Raw genomic sequence first — 20,634 nt, 5'->3', positions numbered from 1 at the left:
AGATCCCCTCCGGAGGTTTGACGGAGATGTGCCGAAAGCCTCCCACCTTAGGAAACATCAGCACAGTCTCCGATTGGCTCATCTCCATCGGCCTACCCATGTACTCCACAACTCTGGCAACAGCAGGGATTGACACGCTGAGCCGCGTGGCCTTGTTAACCGAGAGCAGTGCGTGGGAAGCTGGGGTGCGGGACGAACGTCACGTCCGCCGCCTGATCTGTGAGGCGCGATCGGTCCACGCACACAGAGAGGTTCAGTCGTAATCATGCTGGTGAAGTCGAGTCGCATCAACTCACTGATCCGCACCATCTCGTGGTCAGTAGGTGGCCTTGGGTAAATTGGCCCCCACGGCACTACAGCGTTTCTTCTCGCACACGTTAAAGACATATCCTGCTCTCTGATTTTTTTTTTCCCTCTCTTTTATCACGCTGTCTTTTTTCCAAATGTTTACGACATCGAGGAATTCCTCCAAACAGCCAAGACAAGATATCAGATGCCTTTAAAAGAAAAGAAAAAAGACTGTAGACTCACTGTGTGGGATGACTTCCATTCTGAAGACGTCTCCCAAAGTCTTAAAATAAAGACTTGGATCTGCCTTTAAGGAAGATAGCACACACTTTTTTTTTTTTTAAGGATGGATTTTTTTTTTTAAAAGAAAACCAAGAAAGACTATTTTCTGCATATTTCATAAGTGCTTCATTTTCATCTGTCGTGTGGCAGAGGCAACTTAATCTGAGGGTCATTTAAGGAAGTAGCTCAGCCAAAGTGACATAATTCGATGTTTGCTTTCCACTAATAGTTTCACGATGACGCGACACATTTAATATCTGGACTGTTAATCGACTAAATACACACACCAAACAATGGCTTCGAGGTGGCTTATTTTGTGTCATGCTTATATATTGTAGCATAGTGCACATCTTAATTTCAAAATGACTCGTGTTAAAATTTGTGTTTTGCATTTTGATCGTTGCGGGCTTACTTCGAGCCCACCCTGTCATTTTATAGTTCTGTATTTTATACTTTACCCTTTCACAACAATATCCTGGATAGGCACTTTGCTCTTATATAACGTCTTAAAGAAAGCTCTGTTTTGCTGTAGAATTTACAATCACCTCTCGCTGAAATAATACATTCCCTGGTGTGTCAACGGACCTTTTAAGTTGCCTTACCATTATGATTGAGGAGCTATAAAGACTGAGACTGAACTGTGGCATATATCCTATACTATACATATTATACATGCATTCTCAACTAGATCATTTCACTGATATACATGGATGTGGAGCCCAGAACATGTTTCTAAGTGATTGAAGTGTTCATTCCAGTGAAGCCAGGCTAATACCACAACACCACAGGCATGACCATTGCATGCTGAACATCTCTGGACCATATTAAAACACACTGACTGTACGTGTTACAGAGGGGTTATGGAACCGGGAAGCACGAAGACACAGCTGACGTCTGGGCTGTCAGGTCCCAAATTTACTGGACTGTCAACAATGGCTGCAGCGTTGAGGAATTTAAATCATAGCAGAACAATAAGCTGTGTGGGATGTATTTTCTTTTCTTCAAATCAATGCTAGTATGAGTTGTCAAACAGTTAAAAGGAATGGTCGATGCAAGCTGTCATATCAGGTGAAAAGCTGACCTCCGTGTTCAGAAAAACAAGTTTTAAAATTCAGGGAAATGCTGAGCGAGGTCGGCCTGAGGGGGGGGAGGGAATCTTGGGATCAAAACACAACTGAAACTATCCAGAATCTCATTAGTCTTTCGTTTGCACACGCTAAATGAAACTGAACAAATAAATATTATTTCTCTCCCTCCCTCTTTATTTCTAACAGTTATAACTTTTGTAGCCAGAATCAAGCTGATGACTTACTTCATTTCATTAATCGAAATTCTGAACAACAATTACTCCAAAATTTAGAGGTTAGGTTTTGCAGTGGGCACTTGGCAGGCAGATGGATCGATGGATATACGATGCCTTTTTTTCCTCTCAATCAAAGTGGTGCTCTGGGCTAAGTGAGGAGAGGGGGTCGTTAGTAGAAGACCCGAAAAGTGTTTTGTAAAGATTGAAAATACTGACACTGTAAATGCACTTTAGATGGTAAATCTAACTGTTTTATAGGCAAAAATTGGCTACATTTTGTTCACAGGTCCATTAATGGACAACTTTGTCAGGTAATGTAAAGAGTTTCAAAGGGGTTATGCTGGTATTTTAATGTAGTATTGAGTTCCCAATGCCAAGTTTAATTCAGCTGAGTTCCAGTTACTCACTTCCAGTTTGTTTTGCAACCTAAATTCTTAATTACATATATGAAATGCTTAGCAGAAGTTGCACATTCTGTATATGTAATTGATATTTAAATAACTTATTTTTTGCTTTTTTTTTTTCATGTCATCTTGTAATTAGCTGTATTATATGAATAGCAATACCTTCCTGCGTAATGCATATTGCTTTAGCCAGTAAGGAGCGACAGTATGTATTGTAAAATATGTGTACAAATAATTTTATTTGGTTTTCATCTACCTAATGATTGTCCATACAGATTTGCCTGTGTATTGAAACAACAAAAGCAATGTCCATAACTATTTGTCATTCTGAAATATAATAAACTGTTTCTTGCAATGACTGTGGCCTGCTGATTGCAACTATACAGCTGTACCCACAAAGGCAAAGTAGTGGAAAGCCATGTGTAAGCTATACACTGGCTTTGGGCCTGTGTGCTGGACTGTTGAGATCTGTTTTAAATATATATATTAAAACAATAACCTAAAAAAACCAAAGACCCAAGACTTGCACTGTACTGAGCACATTTTGTTTTTAGAGAACTTGCTTGTGCCACAGAAAACTAATAAAGAGGCAAGAGATGATCTGTTATCATGTTTGGAATTGGCAGATCTGAATAACCTCATGTAGATACTATAATGCCAAAGGCTCAGTTGGCAGAACTCTGTAAAGACAAGGAGCTTAGAAACAGTGTCTTTTGTCTGGCTCATAATGCCTCATTTCAAAAACTATACACACATCAGCTCATGACAACAAGATCCAAAGCAAATTTGTTCTGCATGCTGTCTGTCTAGCCTTTGTTGCAGTGCAGCTATTGACAGCGAAAGCACACTGAGGTTTTCCAGTCTTATTCATGTTGAGGAGTCACAAATGGATACAGAACAGAGTGTAAACCCTGGTCCCAAATGACTGCATGTGTCATTTGGGAGTCGATTTTACTTGCATGGCTTTTATCTCAGCTCATATCTATCTTTCTTCGGAGTGAAAACACAGCTAAACAAGCATTTCCTTCAAGATGGATAAGATCATAAATATGTGATGGCTGCAAAAGAAACCCTCCAAATAAGCAGCAACAGTTCAACAATCTCTTATAGTCCTTTATGCCTACCCGACCCAATGTCAGAAAGAACCAGCATGGTAACATGCTATTACACGAAGCTCAAATCATCTTAAACTGGTTTCTTGAACATGAGAATGAGTTCACTTCACTCTAATGGCCTCCACAGTCACGAGATCTAAATCCAGTAGATCACCTTTGGAATGTGGTGGAATGGAGGATTCACATGATGGATGTGTAGCTGGCATATCTGCAACTGTGCTTTTCTAGGAGCTTGGAAAGAAAGCAACTCGTCTTCTTTAAGTTTTTTGAAAGTTCAAGAAACTTCAAAAGGTCCAGTCGCTTTCTTTCCAAGCTCCTTAGACTACCACGACCTGGATGACTGAGAACTGACATGAGGAAATCAGATGTGTGATTTCCTCATGTCAGTATAGACCAAAATCTCTGAGGTGTGTTTTGAACTTTGGAGGTGCAAGGGGTGCAAGTCAGTATTAGCAAGGTTTACATAATAAAGTGGCCAACGAATGTGACTGGATCATTGTGGACTTCATCAAAAGCAGGAACCGCTAGCAAATTTAGTCCCACGAGACTGAGAGGTGTCCTCATTATCCCAAGATTCTACAAAACACAGTGATACATTGAAGAAAATACAATACTTTAATTCATCATTAAATTTGTTTGCACCGTTTATCCCACAAAAGAGGTCGATATTGATTTAAATAACTCCAGCACCACAAGGTTTGTTGTGCAAAACTGAAGTTCATTTTCTGTTACTCTTGGTATTTTTCAAGCTTTTACTAATCTGTATAGTTCACACAAATCTTTGAGGAGTCACAGCTTGGTTCACAGATGCACAGTGCATCTGTGTTAAAGCGCAAACTCAAAGAAACGTCAGTAGTACTACAGTCCAAAGATATTACTGACCAACACAGAGTTGGTCAGTAATATCTTTATAGTATCTTCATAGTAGTCTTTTAAAGTTAAGATGGCTTAAAAGTAAACACATCTAAATTACCAACATCTGAAACATTCGCAGTGGCCTTGCAGACTATGAGCTTCCTCTTGGTGCATATGAGACTTGAAACACATCAAAAGGAGAAGACTTTTGGACACACACGAGGGGTGAGCAGATAGACTTACTCGGTAGCTTCTTTTTAACATTTATCAGACAAATACTTCCTTTTCATTTGGTGATAAGACAATTTTAAGCTTTTTCCGAGTAATGACCGTTTTATCAGAGAATATAAACTTTTCCGTCTGTTTTTTAAAGCCTTTTTTTCAAAATTTTCTGTAAACACAAATTACAGAACTACGATTATTTTTTTTAAAAAGCTGCTGCATGATAATTGACTCGTTTCCACCGATATCATATGAGAGTCCGCTCCCTGGCCTTTAGGCGACGCTGTTTTACGCACTGCAATCCAAACCAAAGTGAAGTGGAAGTTTTTCTGATTTCCACGTTTAGTAATCTGACACCCAGACTCTGAGCAGAAGGATGGACCCTTAACTCGGCTGGGAGGACGGAAGGAAGGAGCAGTCATCCAGCGAGCAGGAGCGAGCAGAAGCGAAACGCTGTACGCAAAAAACAGCCCCGTGGCTCCAGCAGCGGAGAAGATCTGGGTGCCAGCGCGTCTCCAGTTAACTGTCCGTCTCACTTAAATGATCTCAAAGCGACAAGTTTCACTTTCCACATGCGAATGGGTGACTTTCCGCAGCGCTTTGTGAGGAGAAGAGGATGAAGAATTTCAACAGCAGTGCCCTTCACAGCCATAGCCAGTCTACCAACCACATTAGAGAGCGAAACAGCAGAAAGTACAGCTTACTCTCTGTTTTACCGTTGCGATTTTCTCTCCGAGGTTATGGGTTCTGCATGGCTACGCTGTTTCTCTTCTGTTTCGGCTCCCTATTTTACCAGCTGAACGGAGGACCTCCTAAAATCCTGCTAGACATCAGACAGTATCTCGGTAAGAACTTTTCCTTAAAAAAAACCCCCTCCTTCCTGAAGGTCGTTATCAAAATAATAGTAAGAAGTTGCTCTCCACGTCTGGACATTTTTTTATCGGTAGGAGTTATTAAGAAACGTTTATCAAAAATGGAAAGGGTCTCTTTCATGAAATCCACCGGAGGCCACATCGTCTCCTCAACCTCATTCAGCCCAAATGGACGAAACCGATTTTCTCTCGTGCTTATTTCTAAGTGTTAATTTATCCATTTGGAGTTTGTGTTTTAAACCGAAAAAGACCCTCACATTTTAATATCAATGCAGACGCTAACTATTGCATATACACAGCTGTGAATCATCCCGAGTCAATATCATCCCGTCAGTCTACAAAGATGTGTGAAAAAATTTGAATTTTTTTCACTCATTTTGTTTAACCACCTAAACCTGGGGTATTTATCGTCACTTTTACGCCGCTGTGAGTTGTAAGAGCATGATTGAGAGGTGTTATGGTAACTAGAACTTAGCAACTGTTAGGATTCATGCTGAAGACTGACGCCTCTTCTTGTACAGCCAGCTGGTGCGCTCCAGCCGCGCAGCTCTCATTACGCACGGCTTGCACCGGTTGAACGAGGGGTGAAAGGCTGAATTTATGCGGTTATTTAAAGCCTAGAGTGCATCTGTGGTTGTTTTAATAAAAAGCACGCTACAGTATTGCCAGTTTTTTAATGGCAGGCAGGTTTCCAATTTAAAATATTCTGGCCTGAAGGGATTATTTTAAAATATTTATATAGATATATTTTAACATTACTTGGCAGCTATATTTCTGTCATTACAGTGCACTGGATCTTAACTACGGTAAAGTGGATAAAGTCTACTGTGTGTGTGTGAAAAAGAGCCCATTTGTGGCCACATCTGCCACAGACATATGTCTGAGTGTCAGCCTCTAGGATAAGATCTGTCAAGAGTCAAAAGGCAGTGTCTGCTTGTACAAGTCTGATCTTGTGACTTCAACCTCTTTGATACCCTAAACAGAATCAGATGCAAAGGTGATTTTCCAGCGAGAACACGGCCTGTGTCTTGAAAAAATTAGGTTGCATTTCTACCTATTTCTCACGGGGGGCTAACCTTTTATCACGTGATAAACATCTGGAACAGAATGAGAGTCACTTTCCAGGTCAGCTACTAATCCCCTGGGTCAGATTGGTTTCCTGTAGACACACACACGCACACAGTCTAACCGACTGGCATACAAATACATAGGCAGACTAAAGCTGCACAATATTGTCAAAAATAACTTGGATTTCATTCAAAGCATAAGCACAGATTCCTAAAATAGAACGTTTAACATTTTTTTGAAGAGTGCTAAAATATTAAAAGTAGGTTTGTATAGTTCACACTGCAGAAACATTCAACTTTGGAGCCTAATAATGCAATCTAGAAATCACGGCAGTCAACACCAGTTTATTTTATTTTAAAGTACTTGCACAAAGCTAATGCATGCATGGTGAGATAGCCTCCTTACTGCAGCACTGCTTCTGAGAAGTGCTCTATTCTGAACAAATACACTGATATGCCTAGGCTGATGATGGGGCAGATGTATGTGCTATTGCCACAGACGAGCAAGCAAGCAAATTACATCAAAACACCATTAGGAAAAAAGAAATGTATAATTTGGTCCACAAGGCTGAGTGTTAATGGCTTATAGGGCATAAGCCATTGACACTCAGCCTTGTGGACCAGGATGAGGAATCCCTCTAGAAAATCTAGTCTCTGCTCCCACCTGCATGATTGATCTCCACAGCATCTCTACACAGAGACCCTGTGGACCTGAGCCTTGTTAAACAGTGACTCCACTGTAGTGTATGGAGTTCAGGAGGGTTTTTCTTTATGTAACAGCGCCACAGTGTAGCACCTCAACTGGGATGTGGATGAGTAATCGTCTGCATTTATTATGATGCTGAGGCAATGAAGAAAGACTTTGTAGCTGAAAGTTGTGACAGGGTCAAATCGATCATATAAAGTTAAAGCCTTTTTTGATGTTGTTTTGTTTCCTGAGTCTGAGTCAGCAGGTTTGTGACACGTTTCAGGTAACTTTGTTGCATGTAAAACAGTTGTAGAAAGAGAAATCCAGTTGGGCTGGTGTGTGAAAGAGCTTGAGATGTGGTCTGCTCATTGTCTCTATTCTGAAGTGTGTGTGGTCTTGAGGGAGAGACCGTGGAAGGAAGAAATCTAGGATAAAGGAGGGACGGTACAAAATACTCCTGTGATTGGGACTGCTTTGAACAGGTTCATAGGAAAGTCATTTTCACAAAGAGCTCACACAGTCTTCACTCTTAGTTTGTTGTGTCTGTTATTCAGAACCCAGATGCAAGCTCCAAAAACTGTATAAGGGGAAACTTCACAAATCACCAGAATTATGAGGAAAAGCAGATCTTTAAAATAAATGCCTCCTTCTAGTGAATAAAATAATAGCACTTATAAATCAATTACTTTTAATATAATAGCTCTAAGCCTGGCGTTGGCATTTCTAACTAATGCACCACATTTTCTCTGATGAAGAGATACTTTATGTCTGTTGCTGTGCCTCGTTAAACACACGTGTGACCTAACTTGTGTTACTTTTGGCTGCGCTGTGCCAAGATGAAGGTGAGGAATCCTGTTGAGGTGGGTGAGTGTGGGCGTGCACGTGGAGGTTGGCAGCTTGATTTAGTGTGATTGTGTGATAGGTGTGTGGGTTTCTCTCAGTCAGATGTTGCCTGTAGGGAACAGACCTTGTTTTGTTTGGCTCGGTGGGGAGGTCGGTGGATGAGGATGTCACTCAACGTGCCGTATAGTCGCAGTAACTAAACTGCCGTGCAGACCTTTAAACCTGCTGAATTTACAGCCTGCTCACCACTGTGCGTTCACACTCGCTGACCTTGTCTAACACTTTCTCGTGTCTGTCTTTCCCTTCTTTGCTCATAAACTGTATGCTGACCCAGCTACCTTGCCAGAAAATGCCTCTTCTTGCCAGGGGGTGTATGGACATGTCTGTGTGGCAAAAATCTGTATATAAATGAAAAGTTACAACAAAGTTTCAACGACTGGGAAAGAAGCGTTCTTCATATTTTATGCCATATTTTTAAGTGCTTGGAGCTGAGACAGCAAAACAGAGCGAAGCACAATGTCCTCTTTAACTGTGCTCTTACTCAATACATGGCACACTTACTCCTTTAACATATATTTCGATTTAATGGACTTTTAAGCAACATTTAAGTATGCACGTCTTTCTAAGTGTTTGTGTGTTGTTATAGCCCCCAGTCTTCTTGCCATGAATCATAAATGCTGAACTTGATGTGGCTGGGAGTCTTTCACCACTAACTTTGCTCTGCTTCTCAAAAGAACCCTTTAACCTTTTTAAAACACACACACGTAAATTTAACTTTTCAGAAACGGGCCAGTAAAGTGTCCGAGTTGGAGACTCTGGGGCGGTATTAGGGATTAGACAAGTATGCGTGGACACAGAAGAAGCTTTAGGGTCGCTCGGCCTCCCTTCAGTTTGTGTCATGTTTGCACCTTTGCTGGCCAGGAAGTGGTTCAAAGCAAACTTTTAAAGTGAATTCAAATAAAGTTTAGTTTGGCTGGTCAGCGCTTAGTAGGTGTAGTGACACAAACTTTATATGTATATAATAAATTCAGGGAGGATGAGTTGGGAATTGCTGCAGAGAGAGAAAGGGAAGATTTTCCTGCTGTTAGAAGAACACATACTGTTCCTTGACCTTCTACAGACTCATGAATAATACACAACGAGTATAACACTGTGTCTTACATACCTTAACAGGGTTGAAACCGCTAATGTAGAGGTGCTTAAACTGTGGGGTGGAGCAGACTAGTGTGGGTTATAACAAAGTTAAACTAAACTGAATTAATTAGATTCTAGTATGGGAAATAAACAAATAGCAGTTTGCTGATATATTGTGCTTACCTTTATTTTCTATTGCTCTACTTATATTATTGTATTCTTATTATTTTCTAAAATAAATGATGGAGTTTGAGGTGTGAATCCATTAATGGAGTAATTGTAAGTAAGTCTGGAAGTTAATGAGATGGCGAGGCCTCCGTCGTCCATCAGTGTGTCTATCCATCCATCCCTCCCTCCACAATTCACAAAATTAGCTACTTTTCTTAGAGCGCTGGGCAGATTTTAGCGAAGATTGAACACAATGACCAACTAATGGATCCTTTTTCCCATTTTTATGCTCTTCTCCTCACTGAGTATTGCTCAGATTGCAGTGAAATTAGATTAATTTGTTTTGAATATGTCTAATTAAGAGCCTTCCTGCCTTCTTCATGGATTTTAATTCTCATTGGTTTGTACAGCGAACCAATGACAGCTTACAACTTTCTTTCTGTGCTTCACGTACTATATTAACCTGCCAGATGAGCTACTACATCATTGATATTCTGGTGGTCAAAGATTAGATGCATTAAACTGCTCATCATTCCCTTATTTCACATCAGAATAACCTTTTTGCTTTACCTTTTGCACTGGTGACCTTTACAGACCTCTAACTTCAAATCTCACCTTCTGCTTGAATTTAAATATTTTATAGTTCACAGTTAATAGTGTATATTTTATACACATGCATGCACATTTATGTTTACACACATACTGAAAAAGCTGACAAGTTAGTAACATTAAAAAGCTTTTTTTTTTTTGAACGAGGTAGTCATGTAAGTGTGAATTCTGGAGCAAACTTGCCACTGTAGTCACACAAATACACCCACTTCCTATTAAAGGATATTAAAAACAAGCTCTTTTTAAAATTTAAATCATATTTTGCACTTTAAAATGACAGATTTATTGGCACTGACTCTTTGCCCAAAGTGACAGTCTCCAGGCTTCATGGCAGTATACCAAATGTCACATCACATAGAATGAAAATCAGGCCAGTGCTGGTCAAGCTGTCAGTCAGCATTTTCAGCTGCCTAACAGGGTTGCCAGATGTGCACTTTGAGCCTAAGTGAAATCGGTGATGTGGAAAGGTGCTTGAGCTCCCGGTTTAATTCTTTACTTCACACCTTTTCATTTTTGTTATTGACTTGTGCAGCAGATAAGCAGAGGTTACCAACCCAAGCACAGACACATTTATTTTTAATGCTAAAGATTCAAAATAATCCAATATTTAGAATAATATTTTGCATCCATCCAGCACCTCCACCTGACAAGCCTCATTAGGAAGTGAAGGCAGGACAGCTTGGTCTACTTACTCTGTATTCCTTCTAACTGCAGGACTCAAGTGTTGAGAAAAACTACACATTACTTCCACTAGACCCCAAAATAACCCCTAACTGGCAGCACATCCAACTTAAACGCCAAAACAATCAGATGGCCCATAATTTTCTTAGGGTTGGTAAAACAAGCAGCCTTGCCTGCTGAGTAGAGTATTTACCTGCTTTGTAACACGCCAGATTCTAACTGAGTTTAAGGGTCAATAAAGGATAATCAGCTTTTTTTACTGAATGGAAACCAAAGGGGAAAAGCTTCAGTGCTTCAAATTAGAGGGGTTCGCAATGAAGACATGCAGTCATTAAGTTATTATTTTATGATTGTTACAAGTACTCCGTTAGGCATGCATTGATGATAATCTATTATCTTTTTTTGTGTGTTTTGAATTTTCAGGATAGGAAATCATTTGAAAAAAATATTTGTGTTGACCCTGTCATTACATAATGGAAGCAATTAGCATTACCAATTAGCATCTCCATGCTTGAGAGACTGCTCTCCTTCTCCCTCTCCAGAGAGACAGGCAAACACTAAAACAACACAGGGTAATTATCTTTCATTAGTGCATTTGTTTTTGCCACATGAAAAGAGAGCAGATGGAAAGAACATTACAAATGTACCAGTGCTGTTAAACTGCAACTGCTGTTCAAGGCTTGCTGAGCAATGATGGTTATAACTGAAGAGAAATCCCAGATAAATTTGTGGGCAATGGTTTGTGATCGGGTTTTCGCGCGGCGCTACTGAACGTACAGTGCTTCTGCTTTCTGCATGTCACTGAAGAAAAACATGAAACTTGTTCTACAAACTTGGGATGTGTCCAGTTAAACTGTTTCTGTAATGCTGTTTTCAGTAATGTTTCAGTAAATTGAGCGGGTATTTTGCAGTTGCTTTCTTGCTTTTTCTGCATATATCATGCAGCAATTAGTGCATGCTACTAACTTTAGTCTTCAATTGTATGAACCCTTTTCCCCATGGTTTGTAAAACTAGACGATATTTTCTGATTATTGAGCCGTAAATGTGCTGGCACTCACGCTTGTCACTAGAGTGGCATTTTTAGGCCTGTCAGTGGCGTTTGTCATGCATATCCAAAGTTTTGGTAACCCGATGTGCACAGCATGCCTGACTCATATGCTAAATGAAAGAGCTGGAGGACCTACTGGCTTTAACTAGCCTTCACTGAAGTCTCCCTCGTGCAAACGACAAAAGGGCCACCATCATTTGTGCCGGCTCAAAGGAAAATTCCCTTCTTCTTGATCTGCTGCATCTCATTTATGTTTCATCGGAGTAGCATACTTTCTGTATGTTGCCTCTTCTTCTTCTGCTTTGCTTAGCAGCAAGTATAAAAGGGCTGTCAAGGGCCACATCCCCAACACCACTGTCAAGGGCCACGTGCTTCAAGCATATCTGCGGCTTCCCGGGAGGAAACTCAAACCAAACCCCTTTGGGGTTGCATCAGGAAGGGCATCTAGTGCAAAAATCTGCCAAATCAAAACATGTGGAGCTACCCACTTGTGAATTAAGGAGCAGCCGAAAGTAGTTTTTAGTTCTAACTTCTTAGTTATTGATGTGTTGTGGTGTTAGTAGATGGATTCGCTGTCATATAAAGAGTCTAGCTAGCTGTCTCCCCCTATTCACAGAGCGTCTGGGAAGCTAAGCAAAGTGGTTGCTTCAAGTTTATTAAGTTTATGATGTGAAAATACCCCATAAGCATTTATAAAACGGACTCTGTTTGTTTCACTTGTTTGTATGCTGTGTAGTCAAGAATACATCATCTCAAAGAAGCTTTATTGTCTTGTTTTAAGGGGTTGCCAAGTCACTGATGACGGCTGGCTGTGTTGACTTTTATGGTAGTGCTTGTGGTGATGTGTGAATGGGTGGGTGGCTCAAGGCCCGGAGCCACTGGGTGGTACCCGGGCTCATGCTTTTGAAAAAAGGTGACTACATACAGCATATCCCATAATTTAAAACATCATTGACCGAATAAATAGAGGTCCTGTGAGAGAATTAAGTGTCTGCTTACAGCGTGTAAACTGAGCTCCCGGCTTTAATCAACTCCTCCCTGTTCATTCAGAAAGAAAAGACCTTTAATCTGAATCCAAGTCCTTTCATGTCAAAAATAGAAATACAATAATTGCACCCTGCTACATGAGAATTTTTTAAGCTTCACCCTTCCTCGTATCTCTGTGTCCTGGTGTTGTTAGCCATTTGGGAAGTCTCTTTGTTTACTTTGGCGAGTGGTAAATAACCCCACATTCCCCAGTTTATTGCCACAGATCATCTGAAATGTTGAGGACTTGTTTCTGCCAGCTGGCCACATACGTTTCCGATCAAACAGCAGGCCCGCGAGGTCACTAAAGTCAAGCAATTATCTTCTAGTTTTATCAAGCAACTGGACTGAGAGTGTGAAACACATTACCAGAAGCCACAGGACTTGTTAAAGAGAAACATATTTGCCCGGTGGTCAGTGAGATCAAGGAAGCCTGGCTAACTTTTCTCTGAGTGAACTTACCACATCTTGGTCAGCCCACCCTCATTTCATGGAAGTGAAAAAGTATGAAGTAGTTTAAAATAGCTGACTTAAATATATAGCAGGGGAGATATAGTGGGAGGGCCCAGCCCATGTTCTTGAAACCACTACATGCACTTTTGGGGAAATGCATTGCAAGTTTTATGGAGCCTGTTTCCCTTTTTAGGTTCAGCGGAGTTAAACTGGTTTTTCTGTTTTCTAGATTCAGGTTATTTGCAAAAGTCATCTTTGAGTATATTTGAGACTTCAAAGCTGCACTTATTAATACGTCTATAGTAACGATGTACCACAGGCAGCTGAAGGATTTGGTGAGAATTTTCTTCTTTCGTAAAGCACAATTTAGCCTTTTCTATAACCTCTAGCTTTTAAGATTGTAGGAGGTCTTTCATCTACTTCAAAACCCTGACACAAAGATGAAGCTAATATTTTTACAGTTACTGGTCACATACAGTACTTAACAAATTTATGTCACAACCGCCCTAAATTAACAATAGTGGTAGCTACCTGCCGTTTATTACTGCCCTGTGGACTCTGCTGCTGTAACAATGGGAATTTCCCAACTCTGGGATTATTAAACAATATGTTATTGTATCTTACCAAAATCATTTTTAATTGTGTTTTCACTGTATTGCCACAGGTGGTCTAATACATAACAAATTAAAGTGCCTTGAGGCGACCGATGTTGTCCAGTCCAGTGTACAAGTTCAAATTTGGATATAAAAACATGAATTTTGTCATTTTTATTTTTTATCAAACTTTTTTAAAGTAGTATTCCTAAAATATTTGCGTGTTCTTATTTTTACAGGTGGTCTAATACATTTGTTAGGCACTATATATAAACAGGTGGGGGTGTCCTACACATATGCACAAAAACCCACACGTCACGTAGACGATGCAGTTATTTCACTGCTGTGCAAGTGGTGCAAATATTGACTTTATCGATTTCATTCCACTTCACGGCCCAGCAGCTTCTCCCTTTCTTTAATATGAGCTTTTCTCCCTCTATATTCTTGATATTTGAAAAAAAAAAAACCACTCCTCACACAAACTAGAAAAAAATATATATATTTGTGATGAGTATTAAAAAAAAATTAGAGAGAGACTCCATACCTTAATGCACAAGCAAGACTTCTAGTAACAACCCCCACTCCCCACCCAAACAAAGCTTTAGGTAGCTGGTTTATATTTCAATTTGTCACTTTGTATCAGAGACACGAGACTGAAATAGACAGACAACCACAAGCACAAACTTTGACACATTTTGGTCATAGAAGTTGTTATTGTTACACAGTGCAGTTTGTTACCACTGAAACAGCTCGAAGTGAAACCTGTGTGTTCTGCTTTCAGTGGGCTATTATAGAATCGCACATTTTAATGCTCACATTATTACATTTACTTTCGTTTTTGCAAATTGTTGAACACTCTCAGCTGTTTTTCTTTTTTTTTTTTTTTAAACCTTGTAACAGGTGAAATAAATGCAATAATGTGTCCAGTTATCATCCTAAGAAAATACAATAATTTTAGAGCGTTTGAAGGATCACTGCCCGAAAAGCATTATCAATATGGAATGTGGTTGTCCCCAGCGAAAAGCAAACGCCACCTGTGCCAAATCTCACACCTCTGTCTCAGAATGTGTTCTCCTCTGAAACCCACCTCTGTCCCAGTCTCCCTCATTACATTTTTGTTTCTTTCAACACCTATCCCTGCCGCTTATATGAAGTCAAGTGTACAAAAAACTTACAGCTAACTTCTCATCAAACAATTCCAAAAAAGTTGGACGTTATAGGAGTTGACGCTTTTGTCGCTGTTGTCACGTTTACCCTCAAAACAACAGCTTTTTCAAGTACTAAAGCTGAGATGTACTGTAGCAGTGTAGCTGTAACCCTGTACAAATGTTCTGCTCCGCTGGGGAAACCGCATTTTCCAGATGTTTTAAAAAGACATCTTGAGTGAAAGCAACACAAAGTTAACAAAGTCTTTATCCAAGAACGCGTAGCGTCCAAGAAGTTGTTCTCTTTCCCGTCCAGTTTTACAGTCCAGACTGAGGTTGAGTCCCTATTCTTCCCACAGAATTGCTTCTGCAAAGCAATCAGCAGGTGTGGTTAGAGGTGTTAATTACAGGGTTGGAGAGGGATGATTTGTATCTGACTAGTGTTTATGTGTCTGTGTGCAAAAGAGAAAGTGATGGGCTAAATTGTAATAGTTTTTAAAACCAGTCAGAGAGGTTTCGGATGTATCCAGTATGAAGTTAAATGGGTTACTGTTCATAATTTAGTGTTACTTCTTACACTTACTGTGTTGGTACATCCCTTAAAAAGCCATCACTTGTCTGGCCTGGTTCATTGGCACAGATCCTGGTTGTGTAGCATTTCCACTGACCTGCCCAGAACAACTTGCCTGTCTTTTGGCCCACCACCACTCTGCTGCTGCACCCGTCTGGTTTAGACTGTACTGAATTTGTGCCAGCTGGACCTGCCGTTCCTTTGAATCCATCCATCAATCTGTAAAAACTCCTCTAATTCTTTCACCCAAATTTTCACCAGAGGTATTGCAACACTCTCAAATCCTGCTTTGCTTTTTCCATTTTCTTACATTTCTGGCCTCCATCTTAATGTTATGTATCACTCAAAGTCTCCCCTCACCCCTCTTCTGGTGGAAGTGTTTGCATAAACCTTCCATCTAAATTCTTTCCTGGACAGCAAACAGATGCAACTTCTGTGTTGTAGTGCACACTGCAGTAGACATGTGCGACACAAACAAATGTGCCACTGGGTATACCGGCCGTGCGATCTTGCCAGCTGGAACGTTTGCCCCTAATCACTACGTGCAATTCCATTACATCCTCAACCACGCAATTTCAAAACCAGCCTCTCTTGTATCCTCTATTCAGTCGCTTGCCTATTCATCTGCGTGTGTTACTGTTTATTCATGTTTTTTTTAAAAGATCTGTCTGTGTGTGTCTACAGAAAGTCAAGAAGTGTCATCACGTCCACAATTTTGCGAATGCACTTGCGTATATTTATGTCTGGGTTCGGAGCACAAAAGATATGTTTGAGCCTCTTTGCTCGACAGCGAAGACGACCCTCAAAAATTTTCTGTCTCTCACTTGTGCGTTTCATAACAGGTTGTTTCACATTTACCATGGAGCTTAGTGTCATCTTTTCTATAATTAGCCATTCTATTCTAATGAGGTGTTTTTGAAGGGCTGAAGAAAACCACTCACCACCAGCTAGCGTAGCTCAGCCCACACTGCCAAATTAAAGAGAAGCTTGATCTTTAAGGCCAGGTTTAGCCTGAGCCAGCACTCACAGATGGTAGGCTAGTGCACTTTAGTGAGTGGTAAACATAGAAAACATTGTGGAAAAAAAGTGGAAGTGCAGGACCAAGTACGTTTGCTTTATCCTTGGCATTACATCGGAGTTACACAGCATTGTGTCTGAGTTATTTTACATATGAGCAAAAATGCGCGTTACTGAAAACATGCAGGTTAACTTTTGCCCTGTTTTGTCCTCTCATGTCTTGTAACGTAGAGAGGAGTACTGGAAGTCTAGGGCTGCGGCAAAATGAGAGGTGCCAAAGGCTTTTACTCAGGTGTGTGTGTGAGGGTGGAAACTGATGAAGAAGAAGATGACTTGTATCAATTGGCTAGACAGAGATCGAGCTAGAAAAGATGGGCAGCAGGTTTGGATGATTAAAGATATAGATGGAAATGTACTAACAAGTGAAGAGAGTGAGCTGAGAAGATGGAAGGAGTGCTTTGATGAGTGGGGAAAATGAAAGAGAGGAGGATGGAGAGAGGAAAGTTAATGAATGAGGAAGTGCAGAGGATTAGCAAAGAGGAAGTGAGGGCAGCTCTGAGATGGTTTGGACATGTGCAGAGGAGGGATAGTGGATATACTGAGCGAAGGATGTTAAATATGCAGGAGGTAAACCACAGAGAAAGGTTGTTTGACAGTACAAAGGATAGGATGAGATGGTGGCAGATGATCACATGATCTGCTGTGCTTTTAGACAGTATATAAAATGTAAATATGTAACCATCATTAGCTCACCTACTAGTTTGAGTAGTTTCCGTTTTAGTATTATGACTAATTTGGAGCCATAATTAGCCGTTTAAGGAAATGCCATTTTTGACACTTAACTTTGACTTCATTTTTTTTCAATCATGATAGTTCCTGTTTAACTCTCTTTTTTGCCACCAACTGGTGAAAGAATTATTCAGAGCTTGTACAGGACATTATTAGTATGCAGTATTCAGTAGTATCCAGTATAAAAGATTTTTGCCTTTACAGTTACGTGCAACAGTTTTATTCTATTTTGTTCCAGGTTTTTAATCAGTTGAAGTGTTTTATGTAGAAATGCTTCAGCTGTCAGATAAATGTAGTGTTGTAGAAAAGGGGGATCGTTCTTTTCAGAAGAAACCTAAAAATGCTCCATTACAGTATAAGGACCTCAAAATAAAATGAGGTAATAAATGTACACAGTTAATACCACACCAGTGATTCGGCTGCGGACAATCTGTACCAAATGTGCATTAATGGAGAGGTACCCATTGCTTAATCACACGCTATGCTGTACAAGCTGGTGCCGTTCTGGTCTATTTATAAGAGTAGAGGACACCTCTGGGTTGGTGTAAATAAAGGGGTTGAAGGACCAGCTCAAACTGGACTCATGTGGGTTATTCTCTTCAAAAAACAATTCAAGCTTCCCCGGCTGTGTTGCTCTGCAGAGATAGAAGCCACGCCCCTCGAGTTGAGCTTTAAAAGGGTTTGTGCGATCCGGTCGATGTTTATGCTGTGGAATATTAAGTGCTTTTCAGGGTACCGGATGGAAATGTATGGCGTCCCGCTTGGCACTATATCCTCATTTGCCAGATGTCCTTTACTTTACTGCTTCCTTTATCTCTTCTCTCCCTCTGTTTTCTCCTTCTGAAATCCCTCTGACAGTGCCACCTCCCAGACTAGAATCCTAATGAGTCAGACAGATTCCTGCCTTTATATTTATAGGGCGAGCTACAAGCATTTGCCCGCACAAAATCTCACAACTGACACAGCAATTACAGGTCTGTGCAGACTGTCTGCGTTTTTGAACCGTGACCAGGAGGATGTGACCAAAAATGACCACGACCTGCTCTGAGCTGCAGTTAGACACATGGAGGAGCACCGCTGTTGTGCGGCTTGGTCCTGATGTTTCCTAAATAGAGTACATGTATTGAGGTGAGAATAGAACTAGGATCCAGACAACGCTGACTAAGCCAATAGTTCAGAAATTGGGTAAGGATGCAATGTTCAGTAGTTTTACGGCCCATATCAACTCATTACTCAGTACCGGGTTCAGTTTTCAACATGTTTTTAAGCTGCATGTTAGTCACAGACCATGAATGAATGCCAGCCATTCACAACCAAACAGCCCAGCCACAATTAAGAGCTAATTGTCCTAGCTGCCCTCAAATGACAACAAGCTGACCGTCAGATGGTGTTTATGAATGAAGGCTAGTTATTTCTTGCTGCAGTTCTCTGACTTAATATTTGGCCTAAATTTGAAGGCATGCCCGTGTTTCCAACAGGCCAGTCGAGGGTAAGAGAGTTTCTCTCACCTTAAGGCCTCGCTGCTCCACCACCGCGCATAAATCAACAGCGTCGGCGGGTCGATGCCGTGTTTGTTTGCCTCTGCCTTGCATGCCTGTGTACAGTAGTGATATGTGTGTGTGTGAGAGTGAGCGAGATCTGTCAGACTAAGCAGTGTCCCTGCTGGGAAGGTGGATACAGTACAAGGTTTTAGTGTGCCGCCTCTAACCTAGATGTGATAAAGGCCAAAATGTGACCATGCCTTAACACGGCACAGCACATTTAGCACTTGTAAGCCTTTCTAATGCCCTTTCCCTCTGCCCCTGATGACAACCAGAGAAGGAGTACTCTTGGCAATCCACTGTTAATACAAGGGAACCCACTTTATGACGAAAATTGTGTTCTAATGACCCATAATAGCCATATATTTCTTCACTGCTTCTCCTTAAAGCTTGTGGTTTGGGTTTCATTGACAGAGAAGTGCTGATGTAAGAAGGCATGGTAAAAAAGGGAAATGACTCAAATATACTCAGAAGCTAACAATACCATGTGTATTATCAAAGATTCTTTATCATAACCAGTTAAAATTAATATAATGTGGTAACTGTTAGCTATTGTTGAAATCCAATGTGATATTTGTCTTTTTACACTAATTACTAAAAAAAAGGTTAATTATGTAAAACTTAAAGCCCTGTCAACTCACAGAAAGTTCCTGGGCTTAAGACATCCTGGTTTTCTGGAGCCTTTCTGGAGTTCTCCGTGTGCCTGCCAAGGTTTTCTCACCGTTCAAGGGGAATGTATATTAAGTTTTTTTATGTTATTCAAAATTGGCCATAAGTGTGGATGTGAGCATAAACGGTTGTCTGTCTCTTTGTGTTAGTCCTGCGACAGATTGGCGACTTGTCTGGGATCTACCCCGCCTTGTCTAACCCTGAATTGGATAAGCGGAAGTATATGGATGAATGAATTAGCGATTGACCATGTGACTGTGCATATGAACATAAACAGCTGTCTTGCTTTGTGAGCCTTTTCATAGACTGCTGACTGGTATTGTCACTACTGCGCAATCTGAGCAGGGGTCTATGCTCCAAGATCTCCATGCACTTCTTATTTTATCTCTAATTGGACAGACATTAATAGACTCATAGTCAGAGTCTCTATAATGGCAAAAGTGAGTTTGGACACTGGGCCAGAAACCAAGTTTTACGAAAAAAATCCACCTATGATGAAGACACCATTTAATTGAGAGTTGGAGTAGCTCTGCTGGAACTCAACTATCTAAAAAATCTTTTCTATACCAACCGAAGCATCCGTTTTGTTATTATGCTAAAAATGTTGGTGCTCATCGCGAAAACTGTACTTGGAATTCAAAGAATTTGATCAGTACTATTACAGCCCATTCTTTAATATGACTGTCAGCTGAGTGAACTACAGTATATAAAGTGAGCCTTATACGACAGTTTTATCTCAAATACCAGCCTTGTTTAGTGGATAATTACACTTACGTCAAATATTTAAATGACCACAAAGTACATAAATGCGTCAGCTGGTAAACACTACAAACTGGTTAATGTTTGGGATTTGCCGTTAAATCTGATTCCTAGACTTTGAAATTCCCCAATTTTAACTGCAGTGAGGAGCCTGTTCGGAGGCCTTCATCTACAAACACTGCTTTGCTGTTCTTGGAAGTGCGAGCTGCCATCTGTTGTTTATTGTTCAGTTGTTGCTCTTTACTCTCTTTCTGGCCACTGTGGTCCATTCAGGCGCCAAATGCCTGTCACTGCATTTTAACCAAACTGTTCAAACATTGTCACTCCATTTCACTTTAGTTGATTACACAGTTTTTTAATCTCCATATTAAAAAGTTGTTCAACTCGACTGATTTGCCGTGAACATGTTTTTGATTACGCAAGCGCGATATCTGATTTCTCAAGTGTTCTTCAACAAGTGTGTTAAAATTCTCTTCTTCACTGGCTCAGAT

At 40.5% G+C, this 20,634-nt stretch overlaps 2 protein-coding genes across 8 annotated transcripts in view; both read left to right on the top strand.

The window, feature by feature from the left end:
* Positions 1 to 2,632, top strand: part of sash1a (SAM and SH3 domain containing 1a) — a 165,103-nt gene extending 162,471 nt beyond the window's left edge. For all 6 annotated transcript variants that reach the window (XM_084954180.1, XM_084954179.1, XM_084954182.1 and 3 more), the window contains one exon: positions 3 to 2,632. In XM_084954180.1, the coding sequence (XP_084810306.1) occupies positions 3 to 263 (261 nt within the window). In that variant the 3' untranslated portion in view covers positions 264 to 2,632. The remainder of the gene's footprint in view (positions 1 to 2) is intronic.
* Positions 2,633 to 4,677: 2,045 nt separating this feature from the next.
* The window catches only part of usta (uronyl 2-sulfotransferase a), a 58,126-nt gene continuing 42,169 nt past the window's right edge, over positions 4,678 to 20,634 (top strand). The window contains exon 1 of one of the 2 annotated variants that reach the window (XM_084952703.1): positions 4,678 to 5,314. In XM_084952703.1, coding sequence (XP_084808829.1) covers positions 5,086 to 5,314 — 229 coding nt within the window. In that variant the 5' untranslated portion in view covers positions 4,678 to 5,085. The remainder of the gene's footprint in view (positions 5,315 to 20,634) is intronic. The other variant, XM_084952704.1, reaches the window with a different exon arrangement.

This window comes from Perissodus microlepis, chromosome 15 (genome assembly GCF_051167445.1).
Source record: "Perissodus microlepis isolate ML-2025 ecotype Zambia chromosome 15, ASM5116744v1, whole genome shotgun sequence".
NCBI lineage: Eukaryota > Metazoa > Chordata > Actinopteri > Cichliformes > Cichlidae > Perissodus > Perissodus microlepis.
The sequence above is the reverse complement of the archived record's forward strand: the minus strand, read 5'-3'. Positions and strand labels throughout refer to the sequence as shown.